The 22,525-nt window shown below is 32.2% G+C and overlaps 1 protein-coding gene across 2 annotated transcripts in view; it reads right to left on the bottom strand.

The window, feature by feature from the left end:
• LOC126879634 (uncharacterized) overlaps positions 1 to 22,525 on the bottom strand; it is a 162,134-nt gene that overhangs the window by 115,782 nt on the left and 23,827 nt on the right. For both annotated transcript variants that reach the window (XM_050642819.1, XM_050642820.1), the window contains one exon: positions 3,798 to 3,988. In XM_050642819.1, coding sequence (XP_050498776.1) covers positions 3,798 to 3,988 — 191 coding nt within the window. The remainder of the gene's footprint in view (positions 1 to 3,797; positions 3,989 to 22,525) is intronic.

Below are 22,525 nucleotides of genomic sequence, written 5' to 3'. Positions count from 1 at the left end.
TATCTTAGAATAATTACGACAATATTATTATTTCTATTTTCTCCAGCCTGCTTAAATATACAGTAATACCTCGACTTAAGTTGGATTTATAGTTTGACGTAGCGTAGACGTAGACGCAACGGAGACGGAAGAAACGGACTGGAAACGTAAGAAAATAATATGCCAATTTATAATTCGACGTAGCGGAATTTTTGCGCATGAGTAGAAAGAATGACTTAATTCAACAACATAGCCTATGCTATAAATTATAAATTATACGAACCGTAAACAAACTTTGTGTTTATTTACTATTATTTATTATAATAAATATATAGGTATCCGTTTTGGTGTTACATGGATTAGGAAATACACGAAGGTATGCTCCTTAGTGCCGTGCATAGAAAAGGAGGTAGGGTGGTATTTCCAACTATTTTGTTTCATTTCCTAGTCTTTAAAATGTTTAATGTTTATTGGATTTACCTATCGTATATGTGTGGATAACCCAGAATTAGACTAATAAACAACTCATATTTATCTGAAATAAAGAAACTACACCATGATATATTTTTATTAAATTAATAACTTAATTTTAACAAAATTAACAAAATTCGAATATGTTAATAAACACCTTAAGCTCACAAAATGTATGAGGGCGTGTCCACTTTGGGCTTTGGGTGACAGAACAAAATTCTTGATTTTGATTGGCCAGACATAAGAAACGCACTGTAAAAGATGAAAGTTGGTGAACTCTTCCGTTACGTTACGTTTATCTTACGTTCCGTCAGGCGCTTGCGTTCATTTATAAACAAGAGTACACAAAACTCGGTGTTGAACTTTTCCAGTGCGTCTAAGTTACGTCTACGTCTACGCTACGTCAAACTATAAATCCAACTTTACGCTACCCCGACTTACGCGAACCCAGAGTTACGCGATTTTCAAATCTTTTCGATTTGTTATTTGATATGCGATTTTAAAATCTTGTTTCATTATTTGAGCGCCACACAATCGTTTAGTTATCGACGGACGAGGTAGAATTACCAGCCACACACTATTGCTCATCCAATGTATTATACATGTTTGAACTTTTCACACGGAATCAGCGATTTTATTTTGTATTAGGTATTTCTTATCTACAGTTTTGTCTAATGGAGTAGGTGTTGGTTACTTTTATAAAGGGATTTTTTGTTTTATATCTAAGAAGACTAGAAAGAGTACTAATGTCATCCAAACGAAGTAAAACTGTTCCGCCTGTATCAAATAGGAAAAGAAAAACGTTATATTTGGAATGTAAACTTAACGTAATTAAAGATTTTGAATCAAAAATGAAATTTTGTGAATTATCAAAGAAGCTTGATCTACGAAATCGACGGTCAGAACAATTATAAAGTGCAAGGAAAAAATTCTCGATGCTGTAAAAAGTGCACAATCTTTGAATTCAACCATCGTACCATAGCCACTTTTACTTAACGGTACCTTTACTTAACGGTTATGGTATTATCGCCGATATGGAGACAATGTTAAAATTATGGTGTAATAATCAGGTGAATGTAAAAAATTGTCCTATTGAGCAGAACACAGTGTGCTCCCAAGCTAAGCTAATTTTTGATAGATTGAAGGAGGATGCTGAAGAAATCGCTAAAGATGAAGAGTTTAAAGCTAGTAATGGTTGGTTCAGCCGATTCAAAAGTCGCTGTAATTGACATAGCATTGCAGAAAGCGGAGAAGCGGGAAGTGCTGATAAAGTAAATTGCATTTTTTTTTAACTTCCGGTCCCAATTAAAATAATTTATACAGTGCTAGTTGCTAGTCAAAAGTCCGTACCCCCCCTCGTATCTTTTGAATGGTTATGCCTATAATAGTGAAATTTGGAGGGAGTAAATAAACGGACGTAAGCTTCTTAACTAGTCATGACAGGTGACGTAATTATGACAGATGACTTTACAGCGCCACTGTGACAGATAATTTTAAATGGGACCTTATGGCAAGTGATACCTCGTTTGAAAGGTATTGAAAATACCTATTCAGCCATACTAATTTTGTTTGAGTTTAAGCTAATTTTGATCAATAAATGAAATAAATATAAAATTGTAGTTTCGCATTTAATTAATAAAAATTCAAAATTCCGCATATGATTACTTGTCATAAAGATTGACGTTGACGTAAAACCTACTAGAAAATTGAAAAACGTCAACTTTTGTGACAAAAAAACCATAGGCGGACATTTTAATTTTTATTAATTAAATGCGAAACTACAATATTATATTTATTTAATTTATTCACCAAAATCAAAATCAACTAAAACCCAAAAAATTAGTATGACTGAATAGGTATTTTGAATACCTTTCAAATGAGGTATCACTTGCCATAAGGTCCCATTTAAAATTATCGGTCACAGTAGCTCTGTAACGTCATCTGTCACTATTACGTTACCAGTCATGACTAGTTAAAAAGCTTACGTCCGTTTATTTTCTTCCTCCAAATTTCACTATTATAGGTATAACCGTTCAAAAGATACGAGGGGGGTACGGACTTTTGACTAGCACTGTATACATACATAATATACGAAATTATACCCCGACTTAAGCGAATTCGACTTACGCGATTATCGCTCGGTCCCACCTATCGCGTAAGTTCGGGGTATTACTGTATTTAATTCCATGTCAGGTCGTGACCACTATTAATACTTTGCTGAATCGATAAGGTTACTGCCGGTGCAAGGTAACACATTATTTATAATGTTTACAAAACAGTAGATACCTACACTATTTTTAATAATTCTTATACAGTCGAACCCGCTTATTGGAAAAGCCTTCGTGCTAAGCAAAAATATTCTTATAACCCGATCATTGGTGGCTAGCCGTAATAAGTGTACCGAATATACGTAATAATAGTACATACTATGTTAATATGTATATTTATATTGTTTTAGGTCTTTTTATGTCAATAATACAATAGGGTAACGTATTTATTAAAAAACCAAATTACATTATATTATGTGGATGCATACAGTAATTAATATGAAATGTATGCAATATATAGAATATGTAAAAATTTTCGTATTAAAATACATAATATGTTTAATAAGAAAATTATTTATTTAGTCTTGAAAAATAATCGGTAATTGTAACTTGTTTTTTTTTTGTTACATAAAATACTAGTTACTTTTGTTGCTCTGAATTATAAAAATTAGAAAAATTTACAATGGTTTGGGTATCCCGAAAACGTTTTAAAACTTTACAAGCGATAAGGATGGGCGAACTGTTTCTTAAAAATTTTAACAGGCAACTGGGTGGCAATATGTATAGTGTGTAGACAAAGGAAATTATTTTACGACTGAATTTGTCGATAAACGATTGAATTGGTACTCATAACAACGCAATAAAATATTTATTACCCATCTGACAAACCCAAATATTATAAATAAAACAGCAACTACTTACAGGCCTTCGAAGCCCTTGGCTAGAAACCATAGTACAAGACATAATTTAAATTTTTAGGAAATTCGAAATTGTAGGTAAAAATTTATTCGTTGACCTGAAAAACAATATTCTTATAAGCGGTATTGCTTTATTAATACGTATTGCAATAAACGGATAAATTTATTAAGGAGTAAATGAAAACGTCGGGTAAATTTATATTCCATAAACCGGGATATTATTATAACCGGTACTCTATTAAGCGGGTTCGACTGTAGCAAAAAAATATTGAATTGATTTATATTGAAATTATAATCTACTTTGATGTAATAATATATCTAATACTACACAAGGAGCTATACGATATATAATAAAAAAGCAAAGCTATCATTGTTTACTTACTTTGGACGGTTTGTTCTAAGACATTTTGAAGTACATATGCACAGATCTTCACTAATAGATGGTTGGGACTTTAAAATTGCATCATGATCTACTTTTAATGTAATAACTAGAGGAAATTTAGAACTGTGCGAAAAGTTAAACATAACTTTTTTCCATCTTTTGTCCATTTCCGATTTTGAATAATGAGACTCCTAATAATAAAATGAGATATTATCATTAGGTATATAGATTTATACTTATACAATTTATTTTTAATTTAAATATAATTACTTTTTAGAACTACGTATAGTTTAGTGAAGTAAGATTTTTCTTAGGAGTTTGAATAATCCAGATATCTGACAACTTTTTACTTTATGGTACTACATAGGTACGTAGTATAATAGATAAAGTTAGAGGATCGTGCAAAAAAAAATTCAGATTTTGCCTTTCCTCGACGTTTTGAGTCGCCCCGAGTTTAAAAATCTAATAAAAAAACATGTCGGAAGTATGTACGTATGTATGTACGTACGTACGTATGTCGCCACCACCCAGCAAAAACTACTGGACCGATTTCGATGAAATTCGGTATGAGTAATTTTAAACGAATTTTGTCGAGAAACTAAGCTTTTACAATAAATCTCTCAAAGGTGGGCCAAAATAGGGGGGTTATTTAGGGCCCATTTTTGCAAATTTTGTATCCCCGGTAATGAAAAAGCAGATCACGTCGCCAAACTAGCCTCTACCCTAAATGGTCAGCATTCAAAAGAACATGTTCAAATCCGTAGTGATTTGAAGCAGATGTTTAAGCAGCAACAACATATCTCTTGGCAAATCCACTGGAACACAATCAAAAACACATTACATGAGAACCGGCAGACTGTCAATATATTTGAACTCCCAACTATGACTAGAAAAGAAAAAGCAGTCATTAGAAGGTTGAGAATTGGACATACCCGATACACACACGAATACTTAATGAAGTCTGAACCGAAGCCTAATTGTCAAACTTGCTTTAGTGTTTTAAGCGTGAAACACATCCTTACTGAGTGTCCTCAGTAGTGACGCAGAGAAATCAACATAAACTTAAGTCAAATATTAAAGATATTTTAAACTCGTCCGATCAACTTCGTAATCTAATTAGTTTCTTGAAAGACATTCAATTATTTAACACAATATGATCTTTTGTCTTTATAATCTCTACCTGTTATTCAAAATTCAGTAATTAATAAATAATCATTATAATTAATAATTAATAGTTGTTGTAATAATTAGTTGTACGTCTCTATATCCCATGATTGTATATCCAATTTTTTTTCTTCATACTTTTTATCTAATGTTATTTAAGATTAAGAAATTAACTGTTATCATAATTAGTTTTAAGTCCTTATTGTAATTAATTATTGTATAACCAATATTGTTTGTGTCAATGGCCATTGCAGCCAAGACACATAAATTTAAATAAAAAAAAAGTAAGCAATTTATTATATTTTATATTAGGTTCAATTTTAGTGATGAAAACTTTTTTGTAAAAACTCACAGTTTTTGAGTTATTTATGAAAAATCGCTTTAAAGCATGCATTTTCTTTCACAAAAATTAAAATATTTGATCTTTAATAACTCAAAAATTATTGATTTGTTTTAATAACATTATATAACAAATTTTGCTTAGAATTTGTCCCTCTCTCGATTTTTGGGGTTATTTTTATAAAAGTAATTTTCACCCCCGAGAAGGGGTGACATATACCCCAGGCTAAAACTGCAACTTGTTATTGTCAATTCGTGAAAATGAATGGAGATTTACCGAAATCGAAGGTCATAGTTGATTTTTACCTTCAGTGACTGCACTATAGAAAGAAAATGGCAATTCAATAATTGAGATGCGTATATTGTCGCCAAATAATTAATTTAAATTATTTTAAGTACAACTCTCTCTTAAGTGGGAATATGGGATGGTTTTCTTTCGAAGGGGTTGTAGCTCTATAATCGAAAGGTGCGTGATTTAAGAGTTTATTCTTAGAATATAAGCTATACGAATTAAACTACTATTAACTTTTTTGTAAAAACTTACAGTTTTTCAGTGATTTACAAGCATTTTTTCACGACTAATTAAAATCTTTGATCTTTAATAACTTAAAAAGTATTGACTTATTTTAATAACTTTATATAATAAATTTTGCTTATAATTTGTTCTTTTATAGATTTGTGCAGTTATTTTTTATAAAATAATTTTCACCCCCGAGAAGGGGCGGTATCCACCCTCAGGGTAAAGGCGCAAGGTGGTACCATGTCACCTTTGTTTCTTGACGTATCCTCTAACCACTGACCAATTTTCGTGAAAATCGATGAAGGTTCACCGAAATTGAAGGTAATCGTTGATTTTTACCTTCAGTGACTGCACTATACAAAATAAATTGCAATTTACTGATCTAAATGCGCGTAATTTGGAAGCTTATAAATTATTAAATGATATGTAGTCGCCAACTAATTAATTTAATGCATTTTAAGTACAACTTTCTCTTAAGCCGGAAAGATAGGGTGGTGGTTTTCTTGCGAAGGGGTTGTAGCTCAATAATCGAAATGCACGTGATTTCATAGTTTATTCTTAGAGTATAAATATAAGCTATTGGAATTATATCCGCAATACGATGTATTTTAAGTTTTCTCAGCATTTTTCTCTTAAGTTAAATCAATTAAAGGGTTGTTTGGGGGTGAAGGGGATGAGCTCAAAAATCGAAATTATATAATTTCAAGAGCTCATAAATAGCTCGTAATTCTGCCGCAAAAACCGATTCAATATTCCTATTTTTAAGTAGTGGGGGGCTGAGTCAGGGCCACTAAAGTATTAAATTCCTGCTCAGTGGAACGAGCTCAAAATTTTTAGTTTGCGGAATATGAAAGCTCATAAATAGCTTATAAATCAGGGCTATTTGTTTTTTGATTTTTGCAAGTGGTGGGGGGGCAGCTCAACACGGGTGTTATGAAAAGGCATTGTGAAAACATTATGATGACGTAGGGCTCGACAAGGAACATTAAAATTAATTTGACGTAAAAGATGAGGGCAATCAATAAGTACATTTATAATCTTTTTATAAATATAAAAAGTCAACCTGAGCTATCACTACGAACTTTAAGTGGGAATAAAGACAATTGTTGTTCAAGAACAGAATAATCATGATTAACAATAATAATAAGCCTGTGATAAGCGCAGTATCTTTAAGAATCGGTGTTGTATTCTCTCAATAGTGTCAATGTGAAGCTGGAAATATGGCGAGCAAACTATTCCAAAAGGGTTCTTACTAAGCAGCAATAAACTAGTTTTTCTACAATCACTTGATAAAGAAGACTTTTTCGCTTGTTAATGGCAACGAAAAGTTAACCTTTACTGAGTACCGTCATTTTATCGCTCTAGCGCGTAAAGTTTGATTTTACGCTCGTCGTCCGTAGCAACTTTACAACCATACAGTACAAACACATTGAACATTCAAACTGAAAGATATAAAAGTTAATGTTATGACATTATAATGACAGATATAAAATATGTACACTAAAGTTAATGCTTTAAAAATAGTTTCATTTTATTAAGTAATTGTAGAAAAAATGTTGTATGTATTACAAGCGCAAAGTGACATTATCGCTTTCGAGTAATTTACCGCTCTCCGCTACGCGTCGAACGGTAACTCTTACTCTCAATCAATAATGTATCACTTTTCGCTCTTAATACATAAATAACTATTAGTTGCCTCAATAGAAAAATGTTTGCAATTTCTGGTGACAAAACCAGAAGTTTTGATGCATTTATAGATATAATTAATATTAAGGTGTTCTACAAAAGAGAGCTTTTCCTCCGGCGTAACACCAAGGTCCTTAGTGGTGAAAAGAATCAATTCAGTTGGTTATTTAAATTGTAGTTTGCTTCATGTCTAACGATTTTTCGGGAGAAGCTTATAAAACAACATTTTTTAACCTTTAAATAGAGTCTGTTCTGATTGCACCAATTATATCGATCTAAATCATCTTACAACAAATAAAAGCTTGACCACACTATCCACAACTCTCCAAAATTTTAAGTCATCAGCTAGCATCAAACATTTACTATTTAAGAAACACTTAGTTATATCATTAACAAATATGTTAAAAGATAGAGGAGAAGTATGTTCACCCTGTGCAACACCAGAGCTAACTTTGATAGTATCAGATAGATAACTTCCTATCTTGACACGCTGAATTCTACCAGATGAGAAGCTTTTAATCCTTTCAACAAATTTAATATTATGAAAACCGGCAGATAATACCAGTTTCTCCAAGAGAATTTGGTGGTCAAAACGAGCGAACGCTTTGGAAATATCTATGTACATTGCATATATTTGTTTATGATCTTCCATTTGGCTTATTACGCCAGAGTGATAGCAAACTAAACTTGTTGCAGTTGATTTTTTCATGCAAAAGCCTTGCTGTTAATCAGAAATTAAACTCTTACACAGCCAAGGGAGTTGCTTAGCAACAAGACTATCTAAAAGCTTTGGTATTGCAGATTGAATGCATATGCTGCGATAATTTTCTATATTATATTATCTCTCTGTCCATTCTTAACAATAAAACTCTCCTTCCAAGCAGCTGGAAACATGGAAGTATCTAAAGATCTTAAACAATAACATTAACGGCTTAACAATAGTACAGATACACTTTTTTAGGAGATAATTAGGTACACCATCTGGACCAGCTGTCAACTTATTGGGAAGTAACCATATACAGTATGCGGCAAAATAAACAGTACTGAAATGAATATTGAAATGTTTATGATTATTTATTTTATATACCTATTATACATGCTATAGCCTTGCAAATATTTTCACGATGACGCACGTTCCCGATAAAACAGATGTTAAAAATGCCCTCTGGCCAGAGGCGAATCTACGGGGAGGAAAAATACGGGGAACATAAAAATGTATTAGCTGACATGAAATCGAAACCAGAGAAAGACAAATTTAACCCAATAAACACGCTAGTTATGAAAATTAAGGAAACTTAATGCCTATAAGTTATTATTTATCTCTATTTATGTAATCTGAGTTTATCTTTTTTATGTATTTTGTTTGGTTTTTCATTGGAAGTTCCCTCCTAAGGCAAGTTTCCCCTTCCATGGCAAATTTCTAGGTTCGCCACTAGCTCTGGCACGAAAAAATCTTTAATTCTGGTCCGAAATTCTGAAATGGCAGACGGTGGATCTGTCTGACTCCTTTAGCATTCCCTATATGTACGCATCTGCTGGCGTTAGTTCTGGTAAGTGGCAACTCCCAAAATGATCGCGCAGTATTCGAAGAGACTTTCTGGCAGTGTGACAGGTTGTCCCGTCCTGCTGAAACCATTGTTGATTTTAAGCTTGGACCGTTTTCGTGAACTTTTCCGTATGACCGAAAATAGTACTCTACCATAAAAATGTTTTCTGCAAAACTGAGAACAATTCTGAAACACCTAACATTATCACGACATTCACATACGTTATAACGACGTTCAGAAACCACCCAGTACGCTTCGGCGCCTGACACATACAAATTTGAGGTATACGAATTTCAGTAATGTTTATTTTACCGCTTACCGTAGTTTCAAATACATATCTCAGTTAATTTGCTTCTCATTAGAGTTTCATACTATTAAAAATTCAGAGAATCAGTCAATTAATAAAATTAAAAGTAAAAGATGGTTTTGCTTGCTTTCGATTCAGAGGGATGCATAATCGCTGGACAGCTGTTTCTGCCATTGTAGGCTTCCTCAACAACGCTAGCGTGCACACCTCTGAATCGAAAACCAGCTAGCCCATCTATTTAAGGGAAATTTCAAAGATCATTGAAATCCCCATTGGGACGCAATCCAGCGACATCCCTTAACCTTTAACTACCCGCGCATCAAGTTATAACATAACTACACGCGTGGCGTACTTTGTACGCCACAAGAAAATACACTTAAAAACAGCGGATTTGTTTAATTTTTTTTTGAAAAAATACACTCAGTTGTTTGTTATAAACCTTATTCGGCATCAGTGAATACTTGGAGTTCCTTTTCAGTAAGCCAATTGGGATTTATAACTGGAATCATGGAATAACTGGATTCCATGATAAATAAAATTACTAATAAAAAATTTTTTTAAATGTGATTTTTTACAGGAGAAAAAGTATTGTTTACAAAGAAAAATATATTTTTTGCCATAATGACTAAAAAACAATTAAAATATGTACTTATATTACGACTTATAGTAATATAATCCTGGGGTATATTGTCCACCACCGTAAACAACAAATAATAAAATGTAAATTACGATCTTTCCAGAACGCCGATTATAACGAAACTAAAACCAAATTGTAGAGCACATTCCAGTGATAGGTTAGAAAAATAAGCAAGGTCAAAAATTAAATTTTTAAATATATTTCCAGTAGAATTCTTATATCTGGCGTACAAAGTACGCCAGCGCGTGTAGTTAAAGGTTAAACAAACCGAAAAGTCTCAGATGCAGAATTCACCATTATAATAAAAATTAAAATGGTAAGTAGTTTTTTAAATCTGAAACTTTTCTTGTTGAAAGTTCTTTGCAGTTACAAGTTTGCAAAATATGCAGTTACATTCCGTTTCCATTCGTCTAGGCAAAGGACAGAAAGAAACTTCCTAGTACTCAAATCTGAGTAAAGATAGAAAAGTAAAAGATGGTTTTGCTTGCTTTCGATTCAGAAGGATGCACAATCGCTGGGCAGCTCTTCTGCCATTGCAGGCTTCCTCAACAGCGCTAGCGTGCACACCGCTGAATCGAAAACCAGCTAGCCCATCTATTTAAGGGAAATTTCAAAGATCATTGAAATCCCCATTGGGAAACAATCCAGTGACATCTCTTAAACAAACTGAAAAGTCTCAGATGCAGAATTCACCATTATAATAAAAATTAAAATGGTAAATAGTTGTTTAAATCTGAAACTTTTCTTGTTGAAAGTTCTTTCTGGTACATCCTTAATCTGCGACTTTTACAATTTATAAGAAAACAGACGACGAATATAGAAAACAAAAAGGACTCTACTATATGCAGTCACATTCCGTTTTCATCCGTCTGGGAAAAGGACAGAAAGAAACTTCCTAGAACTCAAATCTGAGTAAAGATAAAAAAGTAAAAGATGGTTTTATGATGATGTGACTGCATATAGTAGAGTCCTTTTTGTTTTCTATATTCGTCATCTGCTGTCTTATAAATTGTAAAAGTCGCAGATTAATGATGTACCAGAAAGAACTTTCAACAAAAAATGTTTCAGATTTAAATAACTATTTACCATTTTAATTTTATTATAATGGTGAATTCTGCATCTAGTCTAATCGACAGCCATTTTCTCGTAGAATTTTGAGAACCAAGGTCGATTTCCTTGAAAATTTGGATTTAGGTAGTAATTATAACCTTTGTCAAAATCTACCCTATGCCGAAGTAAGCTTTTGCCCTGGGGGTGAAAATAACCCCATCTAGGGGATGAAATCTTTTTAATCAAAATGAATATGGAAATCGATAGAGTGACCAATTCTGAGTAAATTTTGTTTTATAATTTTTTTTTGCAAAATTGACACTTTCCAAGTTATTTGCGATTAAAACTATGCATTCTTCATTGAAAAAACTCACGTTTTATAACCGTTTCTTATGAATAACTTAAAAAATTTAATTTTATAGAAAAAACCGTTAAGATCAAAATTGTAGCTAAGAAAAAAACAAAGAGATTCGCGTCTGAAAGACCTATGTAAACCCAATAACGACTGAGGTGTTGCTCTTTAAAGGATGGTTATTTTCGAAGAACCTCGAAATGGAGAACTTTCAATCTCAAAGAATTCGAATGTGGTGCAATTTTTGGGAAAAAGTAAGAGACCTCTTTTAAAGCTCATTAATAAGTCTTTCAAATAAGGTCTGACAAAAGTTTTTTGCTTAAGAACTAACTGACGTATGACGAAAATCAAGTCGCTCTCTGCTTTTTTTTCTTGAAATGTAAAAATTAAACCCTCGTCGTTACAATCCTAATAGATATAAATAGCTTTCCACTTGAAATTAACTTTACTTAGGTATAATTGATACGATCCATGTGATTCGACCGGTTTGGAATGCTGAGTTTAGAAAAAACAGTTAAATTAAATTGAAAATGACATTATTATAATTAAAAAAGTACATTTTTCTTAAATTAATCTAAAAGTATTTATGATACAAAAACAAAAAAAAATCAGAATTTTCAGAATAGCTAATAAAAAAACAAAGAGATTCGCGTCTGAAAGACCTATGTGAACCCAATAACGACTGAGGTATTGCTCTTTTAAAGATGATTATTTTCGAAGAACATCGAAATGTAGAACTTTTAATCTCAAATAACTCGAATTTCGTGCAATTTTTTGGGAAAACTTAACAGACATCTTTTAAGGTTCATTAAAATACCTTTCAAATAAGCTCTCACAAAAGTTTTTTGTATAAGAACTGACTGAATTATAACAAAAATAAAGTCGCTCTGTGCTTCTCTCTTTTTGAAATGTAAAAATTAAATAAACCCTCGTCTTTACAATCCTAATAGAAATGAATAGCTTTCCACTTGAAATTATCTTTATTTAGGTATAGTTGATACAATCCATGTAATTTGACCAGTTCGAAATGCTTAGTTTAGAAAAAATAGTTGATTAAATCGAAAATGACATTTTTAACATTTAAAAAAAGTGCATTTTTCTTAAATAAATCTGAAAGTGTTCATAATATGAAAAAATGTTTCAAATATTAATTATTCGATTTTTTACTGAAAATTCTGATTTTTTTTTGTTTTTGTATCATGAATACTTTTAGATTAATTTAAGAAAAATGCACTTTTTTTAAACTATAATAATGTCATTTTCAATTTGATCAACTATTTTTTTCTAAACTAAGCATTCCAAACCGGTCGAATCACATGGATCGTATCAATTATATCTAAGTAAAGTTAATTTCAAGTGAAAAGCTATTTATATCTATTAGGATTGTAACAACGAGGGTTTAATTTTTACATTTGAAGAAAAAAAGCAGAGAGCGACTTTATTTTCGTCATACGTCAGTTAGTTCTTAAGCAAAAACTTTTGTCAGAGCTTATTTGAAAGATTTATTAATGAGCTTTAAAAGAGGTGTACTACGTTTTCCCAAAAATTGCACCACATTCGAGTTCTTTGAAATTGAAAGTTCTCCATTTCGAGGTTTTTCGAAAATAACCATCCTTTAAGAGCAAAAACTCAGTCGTCATTGGGTTTACCTAAGTCTTTCTGACGCAAATCTCTTTGTTTTTTTATTAGGCACAATTTTGTTTTTAATGATTTTTTTTTATAAAATTAAATTTTTGTAAGTTATTTATGAAACACCGTTATAAAACGTGAGTTTTTTTAATGAAAAATGCATAGTTTTAATCGCAAACAACTTGGAAAGTCTCAATTTTGCAAAAAAAATTTATAGAACGAAATTTCCTCAGAATTGGTCACTCTATCGATTTCCATAGTTATATTGATTTAAAAAATTTCATCCCCTAGATGGGGTTGTTTTCACCTACAGGACAAAGGCGCACTTCGGCATAAGGTAGATTTTAACAAAGGTTATAATTCTGGACCTCGGAGGTAAACTACACTATGTCATTTCAAACAATTTTGTTTAGCGTATGTTTGCAACAAAGTTTAGAGCACTTAGGATGTTAATAAAAATCTGATGTATCCCATAATTGGCTGAAAGACAATATGACAATATTTTAGAGATAATAAATAACCAATTTGTATAATCCAACTAATAAAATAAGTGCATTAAAAATACTTTTCAAAAAAACGCCATGTCGACATAGTGTAGTTTACCTCCGAGGTCCAGAATTACTACCTACATAAATCCAAATTTTCCAGGAAATCAACATTGGCTCTCAAAATTCCACGGTTTTACAGTTTTTTACCGCTGATGAGTGGTCTAATCTGAGACTTTTCAGTTTGTGTAGTAAAATTAATTTTACGAAAACAGTCTTCTTCTTCTTCAAGTGCCCTGTCCGTTGCGAACGTTGGTTATTAACATGGCAATTCCCATCTTGCTTGCGGCACTTCTGAATAGTCCGACTGATGTGAGCCCAAACCACTTCCGCCGATTTTAGAGCCACGAGTGTCTTCTCCTGCCTGGCCCTCGCCTACTCTCTATCTTCTCCTGGACAATCAATTGCAGTAGACGGTACTTATCGTGGCTCCATATAATGGCCTAGATATTCAAGTTTCTTTTGTTTAATTGTGCTCACGATTTCTTTTCTTTCCCGATTCTGTGAGTTACCTCTACAGGGTAATTGATTAGTGGGGTAAAGCTGAATAGACCCGCTATAGTAATAGATAGCAATAAAAGTTAATAACAAAAATTGTAGACAACTTTGATATTCAAATTACAAAATTAGTAAGAATGTTACAGGATGTTCGATATCCTAGTGGCAGACCAAACTTATGTTTTTTTTTAATGGAACACCCTGTATTTTATTTTATATTCGAAGTCTCCTTAAATATTCCATCACAAAAATTAAAAGTTTATTATGTTGTACAGGGTTACAAAGTTATAACCAATTTCATATGAAAATCGTAACAAGTTCAACATCCTGTATAAATAAAAATAAGCACAACAGAAATATATCGGTTAGGCGAATGGATCCAGTAATCCGCAGTCATTTTTTTCAACCACACACACACACACACACACACAACAGAAATGGTTTATTGGTGCCATATTTTTTGTTGATTGTCAAAATTTTTAGAAATGATTAACATTGCTAATTTTCTATATATCGAATACAGGGTGAGTCAAAACGCAAGTACATTATTTTCTCAGTAGTTTTAAATTAAACACCCTGTATTTTATATCACTATCGAAAAGTACCATTATCGTACTTTGATTTTTAAATAACATTTCCTATGTCTAAATTTATTAGTTTTCGAGATATTCTCAGTTTTCAGAGCAAATTATTAATTAAGGGTCTAAATCTTTCCAAATTTTAAGTAAGCCATGACTGAATTTTCTAAAACTGACAATTTACGATTACTGATTATCAATCCAACAAATTCAAACTGATATCAATGTAACAATGTAGCAAATAAAGAAAGAAAAATAATTTATTAGTACCTATAAAATTTTACAAAAAAAAACACAACCACAACATACAACATTTTTGAAACAATTAACAACTACTTTTGTATGTAAATGTAACAAATAAAGAAAGAAAAATAATTTATTAGTTACAAATTTTACAAAAAAAAACAAACACCAAATGCAACATTTTGGGAAAACAATTAAAAACTACTTTTGTATGTAAACGTAACAATGTAACAAATAAAGAACGAAAAATAATTTATCAGTAAAAAATTTTACAAAGAAAAACATGAACACAAAATACAACATTATTGAAAAATATTTAATTATATAAGGTGTTCAAAATAACCTCCTAACACATTTATGCATGCCTAAAAATAGTCATTGAATGAGGTACTTACACTACGAAGCATTAATTTGTAAATTAACACTCTATATCCTTTGTATTCTATTTTCATCTTATCCCTTGTTGTTGGAGGCATTTTATAACCTTCATTCTTAACGTAACCCCAAAAAAATCAGTCCCGTTTATTAAATTCTGGTGATCTGGGTGGACACGCTACTGGTCCACTGAAAAATGAAAATATCTCGAAAACTAATAAATTTAGACATAGGAAATGTTATACAAATTAAAGTACGATAATGGTACTTTCCAATAGTGATATAAAATACAGGGTGTTCCATTTAAAATTACTGAGAAAATAATGTACTTGCGTTTTGACTCACCCTGTATTCGATATAAAGGAAACCACTCTTATTAATTTTAACAATCAACAAAAAAATACGGCACCAATGAACCATTTCTGTCGTGCTTATTTTTATTTACACAGGATGTTGAGCGATTTTCATAAAAAATTGGTTATAACTTTGCACATACCGTGTATAATATAACAAACCTTTATATTTTTGTGATGGGGCAGTTAAGGAGATTTCTAATATAAAATAGAATACAGGGTGTTTTATTTAAAAAAAACAAAATTTTGGTCTGGCACTAGGTTATCGAACACCCTCTGTAACATTCTAAATAATCCTGTAATATGAATCTCAAAGTTATCTACAATTTTTGTTATTAACTTTTATTGCTATCTATTAGTATAGCGGATCTATTGCGCTTTACCCCACTAATCAATCACCCTGTATGTTGGTGACATGTTCGGTCCAGGATATACGAAGAATGCGTCGGTCAGTGTTGCCAACTCCATTAGAAGCTATTATAGTACGAGCAGGGAGATTATTATAGTACATTGGAAAAAAATATAGTACAAGATTTAAGAAATTTATTATTCAATTATTTATTATTACACACAATTATTACCCTAGAATTCCCTATATATTTTCAATAGGTCTATTCGCGGAGCACATCTTGAACTTATCCAGAGGTGGAACGCATGCGCATTACAAAACTGGGCGTCGGATAGGTCGAATTTTCCCTCTGAACAGCTAATGAGCAGGCGTTCTCCCTCTGGGTACGTTCAGGATGTGCTCCGCGAGTAGATCTAGTACTTTTGTGTATATGTTACAAGCAAAACCCGAAATTGGACAATCCTAGCATTGTATGGAAAATATTGTACTCTATCTACAATCTACAATCTAGCATTGTACTCCCAAACTGTACAATATCCGAAATAGTCAAAATTAAAAATTATCGAAATGCTGATCGATTCGAATCTATTATTATTGACAAGCGACACACCAAATCAAAAATCAAACATTTGTGGTTATCTAATATTTTTATATTTTCTATTTATGTGTTAGAGTTGTTCTTTTTCGACTCAACAATGTGATAAAATGTTGTGTCCAACTAAAATATAAATAATAATAGTCCAACTGTAGAAATTGGTTCTAGCATCTCGAAGTTTTACGCCGACATCATTGTTTATAGGTACCATAGTAATGGTAGAAGAACCCAATCCCAGAGAAATCTCTTTGTGGATTTTATATATGGACAATAATTTAATCTTACAACCCAGAAACCCTGATTAATTATGGATTTATAACATAATCTTATTGATGTTTGTTTGCCTTTAATAACAAATGGGGAATAATCGTAAAAATCGATCTGAATCGATATCTGTCATATTCACTTCACTTTTTAACTTTGACGCATCGCTGTGATTCCCCGAATTCCCGAATAATACGATTTTCATGTAGATAAGCAATTTTGTAAAGTTTATAAAATCCAACAGTTTTTTAAAATCGTCTTAAAAATATTAAGAATTCCCTAGATTTTTCATAGAATTGAATAAAATTCCCTTTTTCAAGCTGGCTCAAAATTCCCTAGGTCTGGTAACCCTGTTCATTATTAGAGATTTGACTCTCCCGCTTGGTAAATAATAAACTGGGAATTTCCGATAATACTATGGGGGGATCCCTAAATTCATTATTTGGTTGAAATTCGCCTTTGCTATGTGAAATACAGATTTACACTCACAGACAGTAGTAACTATTAACCGATTTTAACTATTAAATATTGGATGGCGGAAATTATAGTACAGAATACGTACTATATTTGCTTTGAAATTTTATAGTACATGAAGTTGTAATTATCGTAAAAATACTATATTTATAGTACGTTTGGCATCACTAGCGTCGGTAGTACACCCACATTTCGAATGCTTCTAGTTTTTTCGTGAGCGTCTCTGTCAGCGTCCAGGCCTCCGTACCATACAGTATCTAAGATCAGGAAAATGTAGCATTTAACTAAACGTATTCTTAGGGGAAGAGATTAATCTTTGCTTATGAGGAGCTTTTTCATATTGTTAAATGCTGCTCTAGCTCGTTCTAGGATCGCCTTAATTTCTGTGCCCTGTTCCCATTTTGAATTTACACGAAAATAGTACAAAGAATTAACCCACATACTACTACTGTCCTTTTAAAAGGCAATCGATCTATTTCCCTTAAATTGATAACTTAAACTTACCGTTGATAGATGGCGCCTGTGGGGTTTACTGTCAAACATATCAATCAAGATATTTCATCAGTTGCTCGCTTTAAAAGTTTGTTTACGTACCGGCATAACATTGTTTTGTTTTGTTTTTTAATTAAACATGGATACTGTTAATTGGAGGTAAGTGTTTTTTAATTACAAATCAAATGTGGGCGTTTTACATGATTTGCTAGTCACTGCTTTACTTACGTGTAATTATGGTGGAAATATTGCTTTGAGTTTTTTATTACTTTCTTGTGTACGGCCATTTTTGTTTTGTTCTTTTAAAAGGACAGTAGTAATAAGCACTACAAAATGGTTATTTTTTAGGAAACCGCTAAAATTGCATGAGTTAATTTCAGAACTTGAGACAGATGAGATTTTAACGCCTCCTGATGGTATAATTCTTTTTCCTCCAGACAATGCAAATGATAATATAACAGATTGCGATTCAGGAGACGAGGATGTCACAACGATAGACCATTTACCAGGAAGCCAACTGAGAAATGACGTGGAGGTTATTTTCGACAATCAAGATCAGAGTGCAGAAGAGTCGGATTCCGACGACGACGACGTACCTCTTGCCACACTACGCAAAGAAAAAACAAAACCATCGATTATTCTCGAAAAACTAGAATCTGCACAATGGCTTATAGGTAATCTGTACTAGCATCCTAAAGATGTTTACTGGATACCAGAAATCGGACCTATACAAAATCGCACGCCATTACAGCTCTTCAGGCTATTTTTTGACAACAACCTATTCAATATGATAACAACATATACAAATACATACGCGGCACAAAAAACTTGACTGGTGATGTTACAGATAATGAAATTAGGTGTTTTGTGGGTGTGCTTATTTTGAGTGGCTACGTGGTGTTACTAAAAAGATTTATTGGGAAAATCGTGATGATAGTCACAATGAAAAAGTCGCTGGAGCTCTATCGAGAGATAGATTTTCGCATATAATGAAAATTCTTCATGTGTGTGATAATTATAGTTTGGACAAAACAGACAAGTTTGCTAAAATACGGTCATTATGTGATGCATTGAATAAAATTTTTTTAAATCACGCTCCTTTCGAACAAGAACATAGCCTAGATGAAGCTATGGTACCATATTTTGGAAGGCACCCTACGAAACAATTTATACGAAACAAACCCATTCGTTGGGGTTATAAGCTTTGGATGGGTACTCTCCGTCTAGGTTATATTGTACAGTTTACACCGTATCAAGGCAACTCAGTGCAAATACCAGCCTCATACAAAAACTTGGGTCTTGGTTCGTCGGTTGTTTTGTCTTATGCAGATGTGCTTCAATCACGCTGGCCAAAAACGAGATTGCACCTTTTTTTTGACAACTTCTTCTCATTCATGCATCTACTAAATGAGTTAAAAAGTAGAGGTCTTTTCGGTACAGGTACAATAAGGGACAATAGAATACTAAAATGCCCCCTATTCGCTCCAACAGCTATGAAAAAAAGGAAACTTACGATTAGAGATTAGATAAAAACACAGGAATTGTCGTTTGTCGCTGGCACGACAATAGTGTCGTTACAATTGCATCTAACTTTTGTTCAGTAAAACTACATCACCTAGTCAAACGGTTTTCCCATAAGGAGAAGAGACACATTTTTGTTTCTCAACCAAATATGATAAAGCAATACAATTTTTTATGGGTGGCGTAGACCGCTGTGACCAAAGCATTAGTCTTTACCGGACTCTATAAGAGGAAAAAAATGGTACTTTCCGCTAATAGTACACGGAATTGATATTCAAAACGCGTGGAAATTGGACCGAAAAGACGGAGGAACCCTTGATCAGCTTGAATTTAGAAGGCAAATAGCTTGCAACCTTCTGGAAACCTACAAAAAAGATACCAAACGCGGCCCAACAAGACGGAATCCCAACAGAGTCTTACATTCAAGATATGATGGTATGAACCATTTAATTGTTTATCAAGAAAAACAATCTCGTTGCGAACTTTGCAAGAAAAAGGTTAAGTTTGTGTGCGAAAAATGTAAAATACAATTACACCCTAATCAATGTTTTAAGGATTTCCATACTTTGTAATTATTTTTGTATTAATAAAGTTTTACTTTCTAATATATACTGCTTCTTACTGCTGTCCTTTTAAAAGAACATGCCATATTTTGACAGCTAATGCAAAAATTATTATTTTAGTATTTTCTGTCGTTAAATAAGACACTTTTCCTTATATTTCCTTTAAGTAAAGATAAAAATAAAAAAAAAATAGTTTCAGTAATATGTGGGTTAATCAAGTACCTACATAAAGTTCTGAAGCTGTTCTATTGTGGCATATTAACATAATTGACTATTTTTTTTGGGAATAAGCCGCAATTTTACCTTATTAATTTTAACGTTTTGATTTCCAGTTGCACCAGATGCCCCGAAGGGCACTAAGGATTAAGAGAAAGAGGAAGAAAATTTCCAGTTCGGAAATCGTTCCCAAAATACAAAACATTAATGAAACAGTATGTTATCATCTTCCGTTTTCATGGTAAATGCTATTGAATTTGCCCAAGAACTCTGATTCATGAGGCCATATTGAGAACACACCACCTACATATTATCTTCATACTTCTTTTGGTATCTTCCATAAATATGTTCAGTGATACTAAGATACCCTTTAATAATTATTTTACAGGCAAAGTAACTTTCTGAAGGTAAGGAAAGATAAGATTTCTTTGCTCGTAAGAGCGACAGTAATATAAAGGTATGTACTACCTATCGTCCTATTAGAGGTAAAACTCACTAACTACACTTTTCAGAAAGTGGAGAAAAATCGACTGAAAGGTACAAATTGTTTTTTAAGTTCACCTGACTTGAATATTGGAATTTTTTTAATGCAACTTTAAAGAATAAATGAAAACAGATATTTTAAGCCATGTTTCGTCATAGGAACTATGATATAATCAATATTAGATAAATTTTTGTAGTTGATGAGTTTTTCCACGAACACAATTATTGGATATTGATATCCTATTAGAAGTAAAACTCACTAACTACACTTTGTACTTGATGAGTTTTTCCATGAACACAATTATTGGATATTGAATTTGTCTTCATAAAATATCATGACGTTGGGATTCAAAATGAAAGAAATAGGTAATGAATAAAATATTAATAAACATAAATAAGTTTATACAAAACAGTTAAATCTATCCAAAATCACATGCGATAGAAACAGAAGTAATGTTATTGTTGAAATATCAACATTCATTTTTGGGTATTTATGTTACCCTTTTTGTAAGCTATCTGTTATAAAGGAATTTAAACTAATATTCATTTAATCAATCGCCGAACAGATAATGCACACAAATATAGTATACAGTTTCAACAATGCAATATAACACACAAGTCCCCAGCTTATTCGCAAAATAGATTAATTTACACAATTTATGTAAGCTATCTGCTACAAAGAAATAATTTAAACTAATTTCTTTAATCAATCGCCGAATAGACAATGCACACAATTAAAAATAATACACAGTTATGTTTACTAATGTATTGTTTGAAAGATCACTAAGTACCGATTCGGCCGGCACTCCAGATTGTAAGGAAAAATTCACTAAGTGCAATAAAAAGTTTTAATGAATTTTACCCTGAAACCAAAATTCACAATAATGCACTCCAGATTGTAAGGAAAAATTCACTAAGTGTGATAAATAAGTCTTAATGAGTTTTACCCTGAAACCGAAATTCACAATAATGCACTTAGTGAATTATACCATAAATTATTTCAGCAATTAGAAGGGTTAGAGCCCCAGGTGACTTCTACAGGGCTGGGCAGTACCGTCTTGAGTTCAAATTGATGAAAATGTCAAAATCTCAAAAAAGTGCACTTAGTGAGTTTTACCTCTAATAGGACGCTATGTATATGATTCAAAAGTATGGAATAAATGCATTAGTTTAGAAACAGACGACTTAAAATAAATCACACGTAAATTTTAATTGTTAAATGGTCATAAATTGCTACCCTATTCCACGAATATACGACTGTGTTGGATTATTTCGACAACGAATATTTTATTGTGCAAAATATGAAGAACAAAAATAAATTGCAAATTACATTGCTGTTTATTGGAATAATTATTAAAGCTATTTACTTTCGTACTTCTTATGTTGCACAATGAAATATTCGTTGTCGCGATAATCCAAAACAGTCGTATGTTGGTGGAATGAACCATATGTAAATATGTGTTGGACATTATGTCATCAGTGTTGGCGTAATGACGTAATTGACGATTTTTTTTAAATACAAACCAAGGTCAGGAGACACCTCATTTGAGAGGTATCCTAATCGCTTTTGCAATGCTGTATTATTGGATTATTTAATTCTGCAGGGTTAATCAAAATTATGTACGTATGTACATACATGTACAGGGTGATTCATTTAGAAGTACTTTTTCAAAAGAAAAACCAATTGAAAAATGAACTTTAGTCGAAAATCTGTATTATCATACACAAGAATCATTCTTTATAATTTCTTCTTAAAGATAATTTCTTTCAAATGTTGACTGTGGCTTCGGTTAAGATGGTCTATTCCGAAGTTCCAATTTTCGATGACGTTCGGGCATTTTGATTGGTATTTGACCAATGACTCGAATAATATTGGCATCCAATACCTCAATAGTAGCCGGTTGATTTGTGTAGACTTTGGACTTTAGGCAAATCCAAAGGAAAAAGT

This window comes from Diabrotica virgifera, chromosome 2, assembly GCF_917563875.1.
Source record: "Diabrotica virgifera virgifera chromosome 2, PGI_DIABVI_V3a".
Classification (NCBI taxonomy): domain Eukaryota; kingdom Metazoa; phylum Arthropoda; class Insecta; order Coleoptera; family Chrysomelidae; genus Diabrotica; species Diabrotica virgifera.
The sequence above is the reverse complement of the archived record's forward strand: the minus strand, read 5'-3'. Positions and strand labels throughout refer to the sequence as shown.